Genomic DNA, 17,316 nt, shown 5'->3' on the forward strand with positions numbered 1-17,316 from the left:
CCCGTCCCGTCCCGTCCCCGCCGGCCGGCGGCTCCCGGAGCCGGCCGCGCCTCGCCTCGCAGCCGCCCCGAATCCGGCTGGCGGCAGCCCAGCACTCAGCGACCGGCCCGGACGCCGCACCGCCGCGCGCGGCCCGCTGGGGCTTGTAGTCCGGCCCCGGCGGCAGCGCGGCGCGCGGGGCGCGCCGGTACTCGTAGTGCGCGAGCGGCGAAACGCCGGGCCGGGCCGCGGCGGGGAGACTGCCTGTCCCGGCGCGCCCTGCGCGGCGGCCGCCCGTCTGCCCTGCCCTGCCGCGCCCTGCCGGTGGCGGTGCCCGGCGCGGAAGAGGAGGCGCGGGGCGGTGAGCGGGAGCGGGGGGCGGCGGGGCCGGGGCCGCGACCAGGGCGCAGGGGCGGTGATTCCCCTGAGGCAGCCGCTCCCCTGAGGCAGCCGCGCGGTGCCGTTGCAGATGAGCAGGGCGAGGGCGGACGAGGAGGAGTACTGGCACAGCTCCAAGTTCCGTGCCTTCACCTTCGACGACGAGGATGACGAGCTCTCGCAGGTAGGGTCCGACCCCGGGTCTGCTGGGGCGCCGCGGCCCGGCGTGAGACACCCCCCGCCCCGGGCAGGCCCCTCCGTGGCCGTCTCAGCCCAGGCCTCGGCCCTGCGCTTCGCTGAGGGTCTGTGCTTCGTGGGTGGGGTGGATGCTGGCCTCCTGCACTGCGTGGAGGCCACCAAGGGCTCCCATCTCGCCCCCCACTGTGGCCAATCCGAAATCTCATTAGGACCGTGGTTCCTCGCCCGTGCAGCAAACTGGAACTCCTGCTGGTTGAGCTGTCAGCGTCTGTGTAGGTGTCGGTGGCCTTTGGATTCCCAGCGGCGAGGAAGGGCTGCTGTGTCTGCTGAACACCTACAGGTGTAAAATACCTCCTCCAGAACAGGCAGTGGAAACCGAACAAGACATATTCAAAGCTCTGAGGGAGACTGTTTGAAGGTAATAGGCGATGAAGCGCAGTCTGCAACACTGGTAGTCTTTATGCAAGCTCTGTCTTTTGCCCGTAGCTAAAGGAATCCAAACGGGCTGTGAATAGCCTTCGGGATATCGTCGATGATGATGATGATGACGACCTTGAGAGGGTCAGCTGGAGCGGAGAACCTGTGGGAAGTAAGTGCAGAAGTACTGCAAGTTATCCTTCAGACAGAGGGAGTTTAAAATTACCGCTTAAGTCATGTCATTTAGTCAAGGTCAGGAGTACTACTCCCCATCTAATCCTGCATATCTAATCTAATTCTAGTCTGCTCGGGTCACATTGTGAGCCACTTGATTTACCTGTGTGGATCCACTGAAAAGAGAGCGAGCAGAAGCCCAAATTACATAAAGGAGTGCAGACAAGTGGAGGGAATTCACTGTGTTTTTCCCAGTGTGTAGCCCAGCTCGGAACACATATTTTGGAGGTTATGACTTGATATTCATCATGCTCAACTGGCCTGCAGGACTCTAGGTGATCTTTTCCTTCACGCTGCTGCCTGAAATGGCACCATTTAAAGTTCTTTGTGCTTTATCCCCACAGCACTTTTAAGGAGATATTCCGAGGTTTAGTGTGTGTTTATAGACTGACTCTTATGCTTGAAGTTTGAAAGGGAATTGTAAGCATTAAGCAAATGCATTTCTAGTGATGATGGGAGCCAGCTCATGACCCACGCACGATGCTGTCTGCTGCGCTTTGGAGTTCATGACCCACGGAATACATGGCACTTGCTAGCCAGTGCCAAACAGTGAAAATTTACATTTGGATCATCCAGAGGACCTTTAGAGAGTCTGTTGTTCTTGTCCTATGTGGTAGCTTCTCCCTCTGGTTCAGGCCATTTCTTTTCCCACCCAAGGTCTCTACCTGTCTGCTTTTTTGTTCTATCATCCTGTCCTAAAATGTACGTTGTGCAGCTGCATGAAAAGAAGGGAAAACTGTGTCTCAAACAAGCAGGAGGGAGACATATGCATTGTTGCCAGCAGCATATGCACATTGATAGCTGTTTTGTCTGTTGGAGAGAAAAACTATCTTACTTTTCCAGTGTTCAGGAAGGTATGCTCTTATGCTTCTGTAATTTGAGGAAACCCAGGGATTCTCTGTCTTGCTCTGTACCTTTAGAGCAAGGATATGCTTTAGCCCACGGAACAACATATAAATGTTGGGTGGTCTATGCATTTTTTTTATATAAGCCATAACCAGCTGTACAACATTGCTGAAATCAAACATTTCTGGAGGACAACACACAACTGTTTAACAAGCAGTATTACACGGGATTGGGATTCTGTGCACTGCATCTACTTAGTGCTGAGGGTTAAAGTTATTGGGATATGCTAATGCAGAACTGAGCAGGAGACACTTGGTAACATTCCTGCCATGCCATAAAACCATTCTTTACAGACTAGTTTTCTCTTTCTCTGTCATAAATGACCTCTGTCTGCACTTAGGTATCTCCTGGTCAATCAAAGAGACAGCATCCAGCAGCACTAGCTCGCTGGAGGGCCGAGACTCCAGCCTACAGAAGGGCTCTTCCTCCTATGCTGCTTTTCCCAAACAAGTTTCCTCCTACTCCCTAAGCAGCCTATTCAAAGGTGAGGTTGGTTCCTCATACACAATATAGACAAATGGGTTTTCCCTCAAGAATGTCAAGGGGCAACTGTGTTATCTTACGTAAATTGTTTTCTCTTAAGTGTACTGCAAAACAGGGAAGCTCTGATCTCTCCTGAGTGTGGGAGTGTATCTCTCAATGGTCAGAAATTGGAGGCTGTCTTGTGCAGAAGATCACGTGTTCTTGTGGTATGGGAGGGGGCTTTGGAGATTATGCCTTCTTAAAAGCCAGGTTCTCCAGAACAGCAAGGTAGAGCACAGCACTGTACAGCAATCCGTTTGCATGGTGGAAAAGAGCAGGCTACAAAGGGACTGGCTTGACCCATGTGGTCTTCGTTTGATCTTCAGTACTGTAGAGAAGACAGGTTGGTTATCCTTTATTTGGAGCTCAGCTGGCTGCTGTTGATGTTGTAGTTGGTTCAGCAAACACATGCTAGCAGCAGTGGTGGAATAGCTGGTTATGGGGAGAGCTGCACAGCACACCATGGGGAGACTTACACAGCTTGCAAGAGTTCAGTTCTGTTGTCACACAGCCAGACAGCAAACCAGCTTTTACTTTGTCTCTCTTTCTCTGGGGTGGTTTTTTGCTCTCAACTTTGATAATACAGTGATAATGAAAGGCATCCAAATTGCAGCCCCAGTGAACAAAGCTGTCCGTGTTGCCATGGCCTAAGCAGTGCTGTGTGCTTGAGCCTCTGCTCTGCAGGTAGATGAGTGAATTCAGGCTCTCTAGCCTCTCCTGGTCTCAGTAACGAGAGGGCAGATAGGGCCATGGTGTGGTGTGTTTTGTGATGCCACAGACAACTTCAAAGCCTTAGACTGCAAGCAGGTGAGACCCAGCTATGCCAGTGTAGTGTGAATCACTATACAGAGTGGCTTGTTCTACAGTGGCATAGCTGCAGAGCACTGGCTTGCAGTCTAGGCTTGTGTTCCCTCTGCAAGAGATGTTGCTGCTGAAGAGACAGTCTCTCATGAGTGTTTGTTTTGATTTCAGGACGAAACAAACTTCCAAGTTTCCAGTCCCTTTCAGACGGTAAGTTTTGAATCGCAACCTCATTTTGGGAGAGGTGCAGATTTATGTAAACCAAAGCATTTCCAAAAAAAGGCAAGTGTCATCTTCCTTATGTTGCAGAAGGGGAAACTGAATCATGGGTTGTCTGAAAGTCATTCAGCAAAGAAGGAAAAGAGTTGGCGTGATGGTTTGGGGTAACCTGCTTATGTAGAACTGATGACTGTTGGGTTTAGAGCAGCTTTGTATTGCCATTTGGTGCTTGAGCTTGGGTCTTCTACCATGAAAACCAAGAAAATGGCGGTTTTGGAAGTGGATGTGAATCAGAATTTTGATGTGCTACTCAGCTTTGCCTTTCCCTCTCAGCCCTCTCTGACACAGGAGTTAAAAACTACACCCCAGAGCTGCGCAGACCGAAAGCTGAATACAAGGTGAGCAGCCTGTATTTGTAGTGTGCTGAGATCAGAGTACTGCCAGAAGAACTTCCTACTCTATTGGTTTCATGGGAAGTGATTAATCGCTATTTCAGACAGCAGAAGGCAATGCAGGGCGTAGGACAGGGAGCTTCAAAACGCAGCCTCACAGTAATTTAGGTGTTCTCTGCTTTTGCTCAGAAGTAGGGAGCTTTGCTGGGGGTCTTAGTTACTCCTTCTCCCAATGAATGGCCCAGCAGTCTTTGTGAAAAGGATTTCTAAATAGTGCTTTGCCTGTAAGCTGTTTTCATGCTGGGTCAGATGAACTGGCATCACATGTGCTTTTTAAAATTTCTGGATCTAAAGGCTTCTAAATTTCTTGTTCATGAATCACTGGGACAGCACAGAGGGAGTTGCACAGAGGCGGAGTTCCAGTTGGCAGGAATGTTCTTCTCCCAGAGAGGCACTGTTAGGTGTTGCAGAACCTAGTGGATTTTGGGACTGAGTGGATTCCTCCTACTAGGTGCGAGGTTGTGGTTCCATGTCCTCAGGTCCGGCCAGTAACGGGACTGAGCACATATTCCCAACAGATGCAGGCCTGCACAATACTAACACAGCTGCCCACACAGATTAACTCAGAAACCAATGGCTTTACTAACAGACACATAAACACACAACACTCAAGCCTGATCCTGAGCCTTCTTTCTGTCTGACCAGGATTGAATTCCACTAGTGGAACATACACACACTCTATGGGTCTCTCCAGTAGCTGGTCTTAGACATCCAGTTTGTTTTGTAGCTGAATCCCAGACCCCAGTCTTGTTCAGTGGCTGGCACCTGGACCCTTGAACCCCTAGGGTTTGTGGTACCATTCCGCTTCCTGGTACTCAGACTGCTTATTCTACTCACTGGCTCATTGAGCTTGAAGTTCACTAGCATTCATATGAACACATACACTTGGAATAGAGAGCCCACGCTAAGAAGGTGGTTAAATACAGAATTTAATGAGAATATAAGACAGACTGCAGTGATCCATTGCAGGGCTCAGTCAGACAGGCACACTAACTAGCCACTTGTTTAAACTTGGCTGGCACCCTATGGCCGTGTTTCTCTCTATTTTCCCATGCTTGTTCCTGCTCAATTAATTTTGATCCCTCTCTTTCCCTGCTTTTTGTCTTTCCTGTAAACTTCCGTAACAAGCTTCACACGTTTACACAACCCTCTTAAAACATCCCAGGATTTTTTTTCCCCTGTGTCTCATACTAAGTCCTGTGCCTCTTTAGGGTTGCATGGTGTTTGGGGAGTTTCTTTGGTTTACTCACCTTGGAGGGGTTTTACACAATGGAAAATCACCTAATCTATCTCATTTGGTGGTGGCTTGGAGTGGCCAAGTCGGTGTGCTCAGATTGTGCTGATTAGGTTATTGGGTTTTCTCCACCTGTCCTTGGCCACCTGATCCTCACCAGATTGGTGTGTTTATGTTGATTAGCCATTAATCACATAAGGTAACAGGCAGCACTTCCTGAAAGCACAGCAGAGTAAGTAAGTGTGCCCTGTTGTGTTGTGTTCTGTGCCTGGAAAGGCAGTGAAGTGGGAAGGAGAAGTGTTGTACAGCCCCTTAAAAGCAGGCAGGAGTATTGTAAGTGGGGTGGAACAAAGAAGGGAAAGTTAGTGGCAGCTTTGCAACAGTGTCTTGACAGTGACAGGCTGAGGAGCTGTCTCTGGCCAGAGGTGCTGGAGGGAAGCCTGGTGCTCAGGACATGACACTCACTTACACATTGACTTGAGAGACTCATGCGCAGTGGTCCCCTAATGGGACTGTGTCAGCTGCCTTTTTCTTTAGATTTGGGCTTTCAATAAATCTTCAATGAATTTAAAATTCAGTGTCCCCAGAGCTGGTTCTGGTTACTCCCTTTCTCTGGCTCTTTTGAGGCAGAAGGCTGAATTACAACCGCTGGCTTGAGTGCCTCACAAAGACTTAGATGCCTTCTTGGAGTCTGAGTTCAGGAGTGGCTCAGGCCACTGCCACTTTTATCGAGTGCTTCCAGATCGTAGTCTGCAGGCTGCAGGGGAAGAACTTTGGTCATTGCAGCAGCTGTAGCGTATTACCTTAAGATGGTCTTGCTACAGGCTTCAGTGGTCTTGTCACATTGTACTAGTTCTGTGCAACTCTCCAGGCACTTGCCTGAGGCTGTTGTCCCTGTGTTCTCCACGCTGCTGTGGAAGGCTCACCAGCAGAAGTCTGTCTGAATTGTAACAAGAAACCAACTCCATCCCCCTCAGTCTTGGGTTTGTCAGTTTTGTGTGTGTTTTGTTTGTCCTTCTGAAAGCAACATTGGAACTTTAATTTGCAAGGAGGACAACCTATTGAAATGCACTTCTTACAAAGGATATGATGATGGACCTTACTGAGGCAATAGAAAGACTCTGTGTTAACAACTGAGCCTCGAGCTTCCCTCCCTGCCATCATGCAGGGTCTGAGGGCCCAGCATCTGCACCTGAACACTGTACTGATCCTGCTAACAACCCCCCTGGAGCAGCTGAATGATAAGTCTGAGAAGCTACACGTGGGCCATCACTGATCCACCACAAGTGGAAAGCAGCTTGGGGACTGCTGGCATGATCTGGCCTCTTGAGGGTCAAAAGCTCTTTGTTTTTCTTGTGGCAGGATTACGGCAGTGATTGGAGCCCCAGAGATACAGTCAGGCGAATGCAGAGGGGCAAGGTAAGGACTTCCCACTCCCACCTGCTTGCAAGAGACGGAAGGTGTGCGGTCCTAAACTGCTTTACACTTCCCTATGCTCCTGGCTGTTCCAGGAGCAGGGAGGGGATCCATGTTGCTTGCAGCATCTAACAGCAACAGTGCTCTGCCTGTCTGCTGCTTTGCCGGGTGGCAGTGCTGGGATGACACTAGCTCAGGAGCGGCAGGAGACCTTCAGGGTTTTGTTGCATTGTTTACTTGAGTTGTCCCCTCAGCTAGGCTCTCACAGGAGCTGTCTATACTGCTCTGTCCCTTTCTACCCTTTCTGCTCCCTGGGGCTGGGTTTATGGAAAAAATCCAAGGGTGCAGGGCTTTACTTCCCTTCTTAGTTGGTTACAAATGGAGGGAGGAAGACAGAAGCAATCTTGATTACACTGGAGCTGGAATCTTAGTCTCAGGTGCCTCAGTTTGCAGTGAGCATGCAGGGAGCTCGTGGTTTTACTCTGCACGTCTCCTCAAAGGCTGGGGTGAACTAAAGGCTGAGAGAGGCCACAATTATATTGTAAGAAGGAGGAAGAGTCTTGCAACTCTACTTTTTTGGTCTCCTCCATGGAAAGGGCCCTGCAGAGTTCCCTCCTCCTGTCCGGGCTGGTAGTTTGTGGTGTGCAGGGAAGTTTTGCCTTGTTACAAGGGTGTTTGTGCTGAATGTACAATGTCTGCTGTCTTAGTCTGGGCAGTAGTGAGGGCTAACTCTGCAACTCCTGTGGACAGATTCCCAGGTATCATGCAGCATATGGTTTCAGCTAAATGAGAAGTTCTCTGCTGGTTGGGAGGACAGTTACTCATGTTGATGTTGCTGAAGGGCTCACAGGGGAAGAATAGGTAGTACCTTCGGGGTTGGTTCAGCCTGGGGATTGTCTGATGTCCCGTATGCCTACTTATACCTCTTCAATCTCCAGGTCTGCTCTCTAGAGAGATTCCGCTCCCTGCAGGACAAGCTGGTGCTCTTGGATGAAGCTGTGGCAGGGCATGATGGAAATGTCATTACAGCTGTGAGTCCTGCTGGGGCCATATAGGGCTGGGACTTCCTGGGTGATCCCACAGAGGGTGCTTGTGCGAATGCAATCAGTTGGCCACCTAATTGTGCAAGATGGGGGGTTGTTCTTTACTTAAAACCAAGAAGTTACTGAACAGTGTCAAAGCTTGAGACTGGGAAGTTCCATATTCCTGCTGGCTTTCTTGTCACTCTGCAGAATTCATGTCAGGTTAAAAACAAGGAATCTGGTCCTTCAGCCTTACAGATCTTTGCAGCAACTTCTTGAAGGCTGAGGTTTAATCTGCTCATTGCAGCACAGAAGATTTGAGGGGCTTCTCCAGTTTATCTGGCTTCCAAAGCATCAGGCAGCAAATGGGACTGTGTCAGAGCTTCCCTCATCCAGATCTTTAAAGCCTTTGGATCTCTCATGGAAAGGTTTTTCTTTGTAAATTTTGGTCTCACTTACCTGAGCTCCAGAGTAGGAGCTTAGGCAGGCATCCAGGCAGCTGTGGCCCTGGCTCACCGCTTGTCCTGTGTCTAGTGGGTAGCAGAATTCAGTTCAGTGAGCTGTGTCTTCAGAGGCCCTTTGCAAAAGCTTCCCCAGGCCTTGACCAGTTTGCTGTCTGTCTGCCTTAATTCTGGTGAAGACTGATCTGGTCAACTGAGAGCTGCCTCTCTGCTCACAGGTCCTGATATTCCTGAAACGGACGCTAAGGAGAGGTAAGTGTGACTGGGGCCAGGGTTTCTATAGTGTGTTTCAGTTAAGGACAGAGGGACTAGTTCTTTCACTGGGTGCAAGTCACAAAGAGAGCATCTGGGGTATTGCTACTTTACTGAGCATGAAATATTTTTGCAGCGAGTGTAACATGGGAGGGGGGGTGGTGATGCCCACGAAGGCCCCAGAGAGGGGCTTTAAGCGATGGTAGGTGGTCGTGGTGATGGGGTGAATGAAAATGAATCTGTAGGGGTAGCACACTGCTGTGAATTCAGCTGGCAGCCTGGTGAATGGGCTCCTCTGTGCTCTAGCCTCCAAGACTGTGCTTTAAATGGGATAAGGTTGTTGAATCCTGCCAATGGCTTGCAGCTCCACGCACCATGCTTAGCCCCCTCTGGCTTGATAGTGCTAACTTAGTCTATCCACCTGTACATATCTCTCTCTCCTGTAGAGATCTTGTTTCGGGAGCTGGAGGTGCGGCAGGTGGCCTTGTGTCATCTGATCCATTTCCTCAAAGAGACGGGTGAGCAGAAGTTGCTTCTGGATCTGCTCAGGTGAGGCTCTTGCCCAGCCTTGTGGCAGGGCTGAGCACGCTGCTAGGAACCTGCCTCCAAATTAATGCTTGCTGATTCCCTTTTGCAGGTTCCTAGACAGGACTGAGGAAGTTGCTGTAAGTATTCCCAGGAGCAGATGTTCCCTTTCCTCAGTGAAGAGGGAGTGTAGTGGGCAGGGGGAGGCTGGCTGCAGGGTGTCTGTAGTCAGGCAAGAGCTTTGCATCCCCATTTTGCCCTCTGGAGTCCTGTATCTCCCAAATCCATGAGAACAGACTGTGCTTCTTTTCCCTCTCCCTCCAGCTGTCCCAGTACCGGGAGCATTTGAACATCCAGGATGTAGAAAAAAGGAGGGAATTTCTGAAAGGCTGCATTGGGTAAGAAAAAATGCAAGAGGGTGGGAAGGATGTGGGTGCTTCACAGAAGGTGGTAGTAAAGAAAATTAGACCTCTGTCCCAGTGCCACGGCTTAGGTAGTTGGAGAGTTAATGTTGGTTTTGCCTCAGTGGGAGTGGGGTGTTGTGGGCACAATGTAGACCAGAGAGGACAAATTTGTGGTGATCACTAATCCAGCATCTTTTGCTGCTTACATGGGGGCAAAGATGCTTCAGGGACCTTCTGATCATCGACTGTTCAGGTTGTGAAGGATGAAAGCTTTCGTGCCTGAGCACTTGAGGAAATGGGTAGCATCAGCTTTAGGTTGTTCTGTGAGAGATGCCACATAATTTTTCCTTCTCTGGAGCCTGTCTAGGAGAGAGCCAGTTGGAGAGGGCAGTGGGGCAAGAGCTTGAGTACCTACTAGCCACTCAGGCTGGGGAGAATGGGAGGTGTTCCCCACATCTCTGTCTGTGGGGAGCATGTTTGGTGGAGAACAGCATCCTTCTAAGTGTACTGTGTTAAGAGCTGCTGACAGTGCCTCCTTCCTCCATGTCTGGCCAGGCTGCCATTTTCAGCTGAGGATACCTCCCACATCCAAGACCATTATACCCTGTTGGAGCGACAGATCATCATTGAGGTATGAAATCTTCCCTGCTGGTCAGGAGATGACTGGGACTAGCTGCGAGATCTCTATCTGTCCCTAACTTATACCACTTTGGATCTAACCAACCTGCCCTGGCTAGTGTAGTTTAACTGCTGTCCAAGCTGCTGTGCCAGGCACATGTGTGAAATACCAGACCTGAGACTTCATGGCATGTTGAGGCTGTGCTTATGCATTGTAATCACATCAATCTCCCCCGTTCTTTAACCCACAGCTGGGTCAGGCAGTTGCCCTGGCTCATGTTCACCCTCTCTGTCTTCCTTTTTTCTGCAGGCCAATGATCGGCACTTGGAGACGGCTGGGCAGTCAGAGATATTTCGGAAATATCCTCGCAAGGCTTCAATTCTCAACATGCCACTAGTGACCACCCTCTTCTATTCCTGTTTCTACCACTACACAGAGGCTGAGGTGAGAAGGGTTACATTTCATCCCGGTAGCCCTCAATATGTGGGGTGGTTAAACTGGGGCATGTTAAGGAAAGAAGGGGAGGGAGGTCATATTTTATGCCTCAGAGAGACGTAGAGGAACCCAGCTCCCCTTGTCGATCTGGGACCAGTTTGGAGTTTTCTTTCGTGCTCTAAGATGGGACATTCAACCTGGGACAGCCTGTCATGGAGTTGCCTCCTAGAAACCACTGTCTTTTACTTCTGGCTCCAAGGAGCCAGAATTGTCCCTTAATCCCATGAGGCTGAGGTGTGTGGTGCTGGTCTTTGAAGTGCTGGAGGTGCACAAGTTGAGGATGTAGGGGAAACCAAACCAGAGAGCTAATGGGGTGGGATACTTGCTCTCTTCTGCCAGCTGTTTCCTCCTGTGGCACTGACATGAACAAAAAGCAGTAAAAACTTGGGTAGATTCACCCTGTGCGAGGCAAATGCTTTGCAATGGGTGTCTGAACCTCTCCTGTGGCCTGCTCTGCTGAGTTTGCACTGACTTGTCTGCTTTCTTTAGGGAACGTTCAGCAGCCCGACCAACCTGAAGAAGACATTTAAGGTATGGAAGTCTCCTGCTGTTGTAGCAGCACTAGCTGAAAATGTGGGCAGCCAAATTGTATTTAGCCAGGGGGCTGGGTAGGAGTTTGAGGGGCTCAGCACTGAGATGGGGGGAGCATGGCATCCTCCTTGAGCAGGGCCATTCTGGAGGCTCAGAAAGGCAAGTGGTAGCCTTGTGGAGGCTTTCACTCGGGTGCACCTTGGCTGCAGCAGCACTTGCAGATCCCCACCTCTTGCTCTCTACAGCGCTGGCCCTGGCCTCAGGCAATATCTCACCTCCTTCTCTGGCTGTTGGTGTGGGTCCTGACAGGGCTAGGGGCAGATGCCATTCCTGTCCAACCCACACAGGCCTTCTGAGTTGTGCTAGTGCTCCAACTGCAGCCTTCTACCTTGCAGATTCCTGATAAGCAGTATGTGCTGACTGCCCTGGCTGCTCGTGCCAAGCTGCGAGCGTGGGATGATGTGGATGCCCTCTTCACCACCAAGGTGAGCTGTGGAAAGCCTTGCTGGGGGCTGAATTCCAAGTACTGATATCTACTATGGATAGCTGGCTTGTTCTGGAGTTACTGGACAAACTGGTTTTATTTCAGCAGGGCCCAGCACCTCTGCTGCAGAGTGTTGCAATACATTCCTCCTCTCCCTTCCTAAGACCTCTGCAGGGCCTGGCTTGGCTGCAGCAACACCGTCAGAGAAGGGAGCTGTCCTCGTTCTCTGTTACCAAAGGGTTTGCAGCCAGCCCGCGCTCAGCCGCTGCATGACGGGCTCTGTCAGTGGTGCATGTGGTGGCTGGTGGCGTATGTTGCTGTCACTGGGGAAAAACATTTTCTTGTGGCTGGAGGGATTGCCCTTTAGCATTAACATAGGGTTTGGCTCTCATTTCAGAACTGGCTGGGCTACACCAAGAAGAAGGCACCTATTGGTTTCCACCGAGTGGTGGAGATCTTGCAGAGGAACAATGCTCCTGTGCAGGTGAGCAAGGAACTGCTGCATACGTCCTCCTGCTCTTTGTTGGGATCTGCAGTGTGAATGATTCCTCAAGTGAGCTGCTTTCTAGCTGGGAGCGGGAGAACAGCTTGCCGAGCTGCTGGCTCTGCAAGGTGGGCGCAGCACTCAGCTGAGTGACCCATGCATCAATAGGAGGTGTAGGTGGTAGTGAGGGCTGGGTCCTACATCTGATTGCAAGAGGGACAGCAGGCCTAGAGCTGTCTGGGAGCTCTCTCCCAACAGTGCATTGCCACCTTTGTTTGCTGCATTAACTTCTTATGCTTAATCTGGCTGGCAATGGTTAACCCGATCCATAGGAACGAGGTAGCCTAGGACTCCGAGCTTTGTGAGCAAAGCTTTACTGCCTCTGGGATCCTGAGCAGTCTTGTCCTGGTCACTTGTTGCCTTAGGAAGGAAGGGGTCAAGTCTGTGTGACCAGGTTTGTAAGGTTTTGTGACTGGGGTGAGAGAATGATGCAGGCAGTACCTGCAGAAGGGAGCTGAGACACTCTTCCTTCCCTTGCAGGTGCTGCAGGAGTATGTGCGCCTGGTGGAGGATGTGGAGACACGGTTGAACCTCGCCACCAAATACAAGTGCCATGATGTTGTCATTGAGGTAGGTCCCTGCTGTGTGTCTGAAGAGATGGGACAAGAGCCTGCTTTTTCTCCGTAGCTTTCCTGTGGTCTGCCATGTGCCACTTGCTGTCATGTGCCTGGTGGGGTTTGTTTATACCTGTGGCCTGGGAGCAGTGATATGATTCCCAGGGGAAGCCAAGTGAGCCAGGAGAGTGGGTCCTGGTGTTTGTGCTGTGTGGAATTGTGCCGTGGTGGGAACCTGAGGGGGGATTGAAGAGTTGCCCTGCTCATCTACAGGGCACCATCTAACCGTGGAAGTGTCCTCTTCACTCAGCTGGGTGCTGATTTTGCTGTTTATGTAGACATACAGGGATCTGAAGGATCGCATCCAGCTGACAGCATATAAATGCAAGGTGGAGCGAGGCTCTGCAGAAGAAGACAAGATAAACAGCATTCTCAACAACATGGTAAGAAACACCTACTTTTTCTTCCAGAGACTCTCATCAGAAACGGCCATAGATTAGGTGTAAGGGCATGGCTGTCCTACATACTTTTTATCCCTGCTGAGAAGCTAATCTTATGTTTGGGGTTGCATTTAGTGTGGGACTGAAGGGTGAAACTGATAGAAATAGCACCCTCTGGCCATAGTTGTCCTTCTCAGGGATTGGGACTCACTGACTTGGCCTCTGAGGGATCTGTGTTCAGCACTGATGTTGGTAATGTCTTGTTCTCTCTTTTAGCAAATCCGATGGAAGAACTGAGCACCTGTGAAGCAGCCTGCTTGGCCGTTGCCAGTAAAAGAGGAAACTGCAAAACCCAGTCCAGTGCCAACAGAGCAACTCTGTTACTACTCATTGCATGATCAACGTTCGTCAGTGACAGTGGGTGCCCGTGACTTGTGGGACAGTGGCATTCAGGCTGGTTGAAGGCAGCTGCTCTAATGTAGCCAGCAAAACCATGGTACTGATCCACCAGGGTTGATTCTTTTTGGAATCTGATTCTCTTTGACTTGGCTGTAAGCCAGACATTGCTTTTGTTTATGAAGGGAAGTTGCTGGGCACAGCAAGGTTATGTTTGCTGTGGGTGGTGCCTGGGCTTATTCTTGCAAGAGCAACAGGTCAGTCACACTCACGGGTCTCTCCACCAAACAGTGCTGACCAGTCCGTGTAACACTCAAGCTGGCTTGGGCATCACCAGTCACAGAGTAAAGCCTACTGGACTGTGTTCTCCCTGCATCAGAGTGTGTTGGAGGAAAGGACCAGCTGCACCTTAAAGCTCTTTTTTTTTTTTTTTTTTTTATTTTGGTTTGTTCTGGCTCACCCTAGGAAAAGAGGTGTCATATGAACTCCTGCAGAGAGCCAGGACAGCAGCCTCTGCCAGTATCCTTGTGCTGGCACTCTGCAGCTCTTGGAAGATCCCTTTATCAGGGAAGAATAGGCACCTAGTGTGGAGCTGGTCAGAGCCCTGCTGCATTGGATGGAGAGCAAGGAGGGACCCCTCTCAGTTGGCACGAACCTGCTGGCTTCAGCAGCTCTTTTCTCCGAGAGTGTTATGCCAGGAAGGATTGAATTGCACTTTCTCAGAAACACAACTCCTCAGGCAACTGCTGGCTTCATCCTTCCAGACCTCACTTCAATTCCTTAAATAAACCTGTCTCTTTCTCCTTGGGCTGTTTATTTCCTTCCCACACTGAGCACTTTGTCACTCTGAGTGCTAATCCTGAGCAATTTATCACACCTCCCACGAAGTGAGTATGCAGGGTGTTTTCTCATGTCCTGAAAAGCACAGTGCATGTCACCATGGAGTGCCTTTGCTTGCAACAGTACCTTCTTTCACACCTTCAGTGCCATCAGCACAGATGAACTAATTTTAATGTTGTAGGAGAGTTTGTTGCTACACACAAAGGTGAAGGTTGTGTGTAGCGATGTACCAGTCTGAGGGCAGGTTTGGGTTCCAGCCTCCCTGCTGCACTGTGCACTCTCAATTTTTTTTTCTGTTGGTGTTTGTTGTTTTTTCTCACAGAATCCTTTAGGTTGGAAGGGACCTCTTGATCATCTAGTCCAATCCTTCTCAAGCAGGGTCACCTGGAAAGGCAGACCAGGACTGCGTCTATTTGGGTTTTCAGTATCTCCACAGCTGGAGACGACTCAGCTTCTCTGGGGAACCTGTTCCTGAATTTGACCACCCTCACAGTAAAAAGGTGTTTTCTTGTCTTCAGATGGACTCTCACGTTTCAGTTTATGCCCACGGCCTCTTGTCATCACTGGCCACCACTGAAAAGGGGTCCCTTTTCTTCATTCCCTCTCATCAGATACTTGCACGCATTGATAAGATCTCCCCCGCGCCTCCTCGAGGTTGAACAGTCCTAGCTCTCGGCCTCGCTTCGTATGAGAGATGTTCCAGTCCCTTAGTCATTTTAGTGGCCCTTTGCTGGACTCTCCGGTATGTCTATGTCTCATTTGTACTGAGGAGCCCAGAACTGGACACAGGACTCTGGATTGAGAGAGGAAGGATCACCTTCCTTAACCTGCTGGGAACATTCATCCTAAGGCAACCCAGGATGCTGTTAGCTAGGGTAAGGTTTGCTGCCAGGCTCTCCCGCATGCCCCTGGCCAGGATGTTGCTTGGTTGTAGGCATCGGAATGGTGTCACTGATTGGGATTTATGTCAGGGAGCAACAGGAGAAGCTGAATGCACCCTTGGGGGAATCTGATGAAGCCATGAAGTAAATCTTCATGCCTGTATTCTCCAACCATGGGTCCTGGATGCTTCTCTTGTGGTATGACCAATGATACAGATGTGTAAGGAGATATGTAAGTCCAGCAGCTGTGATCCAGGAGCTGTGATCTGGCTATGCCTACTGATCCCCTGACCTCCGTGTGCAGTTTGCAGGATGCAGTGCTTCTGACCTGTGGGTAGTGGCACTGTCAATGTCCCAAGCAAAGCAGGACCACTTGTAACAGAAAATGCTGATGTGCCACATGGGATGGGCTTAGTGATTTAGATGTTCCTCACAGCCCAATACTAGAAGCTGGATAACAGCATTGTGAGCGCCTTCGAGAGCACCAGGATACCATGGCTGGTGTGTCTGATTGATTGTGTACGGTGCATCAGGGAACATTTGTCTATAAGGCAGCATTTGGGAGCCCCAACACTTTTTCCTGGGTTCCTCAGGCCACAGCTCACAGGCTACCCATGACTACTCTGTGTGGGCAGGAAGAGGAGGATTTCCAGGGAAATGTGTCCTATGGCTGGGGAGAGTGGGGTTGTCCTGGTTTTAGCTGGGATAGAGTTAACTGTCTTCCTAGTAGCTGGTACGGTGCTATGTTTTGAGTTCAGTATGAGAAGAATGTTGATAACACTGATAGTTTTCAGTTGTTGCTAAGTAGTGTTTAGACTACAGTCAAGGATTTTTCAGCTTCTCATGCCCAGCCAGCGAGAAAGCTGGAGGGGCACAAGAAGTTGGCACAGGACACAGCCAGGGCACCTGACCCAAACTGGCTAACAGGGTATTCCACACCATGTGATGTCCCATCTAGTATAGGAACTGGGAAGTGTGGGTGGGGGAATCACCACTCGGGGACTAGCTGGGTGTCGGTCGCAGGTGGTGAGCAATTGCACTGCGCATCATTTGTCCATTCCAATCCTTTTATTATTGCTGTTGTCATTTTATTAGTGTTATCATTATCATTATTAGTTTCTTCTTTTCTGTTCTATTAAACCGTTCTTATTTCAACCCGTGGATTTGCTTCTTTTCCCGATTTTCTCCCCCATCCCACTGGGTGGGGGGGAATGAATGAGCAGCTGCGTGGTGCTTAGTTGCTGGCTGGGGTTAAACCACGACAGGGGTTTATGTAAAGTAGTAAACCTAAAATTACTGTAGAGCTGATGGTTTTGGTTGGATTTTTTTTTTTTTTTTTTTTTTTTTTTTAAGGAATGTGGCAGGCACTGCCCAGCTGATGTGGATGATGTTGGGACAGCCTCAGTGGGATACAGGTTTCCTCTTTAATACCTGTCCTAGGCTCTGTGTACTTTTGGCATGTATCTGCTTTTAGGCAGCACAGTCCAGCTGATGAAGTAGATCATGGACAGGATTTGCATGAAAGTAGTAAAATGCTTTCTTTTTTGCTTCCTTTGGAAATTCAACGCATCTGCCCCGACTGGAGAGGCCAACCTTCTTCTGGTTGAGAGCACCTTTTCCCCATGAACACGTGTGGGCAGGAGCTGGCATAGATACATGTTCAACCCCTGCCCTCTTAGTTTTTTCATGCTGACCTAGCTGCTGGCCTTCAGGGTGGCACAGCTGCACCCAGCAGAAAAAAACAGAGACTGCTGCAGTGAAGGTGGTCCTCCCCCACGACTGATTTCTGCTTTCTTCTGTGCTCCGGGGGATGCTGCAGTGGCTCCGGAAAAGCCCATGCTCCCAGCTTCCCCAGGTGAAAGCGTGAGATTCTCCAGTAACTGGGCGCTCGCCGTGGCGGCAGCAGTGCACAGGTTGGGCTGGCTAGGCACCCCCATGGGTCTGGGCTTGCTACCCGCACAGGTAGGGCTGGTGCCTGCTACCCCATTGGGGGACATGAACCGGGACAGAACCTGAGCAGGTGGAAACTTGGGGGCCTCATTCAGGCCACCCTCATTCCTTGTGCCACCTACTGTGGTGCCATAGGCACCAGCGGACTGCGGGTGGTAAACA

General features: G+C 50.3%; 1 protein-coding gene across 3 annotated transcripts; it reads left to right on the top strand.

The window, feature by feature from the left end:
* Positions 1-244: 244 nt before the first annotated feature.
* Positions 245-14,286, top strand: VIPAS39 (VPS33B interacting protein, apical-basolateral polarity regulator, spe-39 homolog). Of its 3 annotated transcripts, none has more exons than XM_030039248.2 (20): positions 245-340; positions 449-541; positions 1,042-1,144; positions 2,453-2,596; positions 3,607-3,645; positions 3,988-4,052; positions 6,703-6,759; positions 7,695-7,787; positions 8,458-8,491; positions 8,938-9,040; positions 9,129-9,156; positions 9,341-9,414; positions 9,976-10,051; positions 10,349-10,483; positions 11,024-11,065; positions 11,461-11,550; positions 11,947-12,033; positions 12,574-12,663; positions 12,986-13,090; positions 13,364-14,286. In XM_030039248.2, exons 2-20 carry the CDS (start codon positions 449-451, stop codon positions 13,382-13,384), a joined length of 1,479 nt encoding a protein of 492 aa, XP_029895108.1. In that variant the 5' UTR covers positions 245-340; the 3' UTR covers positions 13,385-14,286. The 3 variants fall into 3 exon arrangements, with proteins under 3 accessions (XP_029895108.1, XP_029895127.1, XP_029895119.1); XM_030039259.2 differs by having other exon boundaries at positions 312-330; XM_030039267.2 differs by lacking the exon at positions 13,364-14,286 and having other exon boundaries at positions 12,921-13,090.
* Positions 14,287-17,316: the final 3,030 nt, after the last annotated feature.

The sequence above is a fragment of the Aquila chrysaetos genome, chromosome 2 (assembly GCF_900496995.4).
Source record: "Aquila chrysaetos chrysaetos chromosome 2, bAquChr1.4, whole genome shotgun sequence".
NCBI lineage: Eukaryota > Metazoa > Chordata > Aves > Accipitriformes > Accipitridae > Aquila > Aquila chrysaetos.

What these genes read in the sequence shown, in the direction of transcription:
- VIPAS39 (XM_030039248.2), top strand. Translation starts at nt 449, where the DNA reads ATGAGCAGGGCGAGGGCGGACGAGGAGGAGTACTGGCACAGCTCCAAG. An exon ending in ATGGAAATGTCATTACAGCT is followed by an intron (nt 7,788 to 8,457) that starts GTGAGTCCTGCT and finishes CTCTGCTCACAG; the next exon opens with GTCCTGATATTCCTGAAACG. An exon ending in ACAGCATTCTCAACAACATG is followed by an intron (nt 13,091 to 13,363) that starts GTAAGAAACACC and finishes TCTCTCTTTTAG; the next exon opens with CAAATCCGATGGAAGAACTG.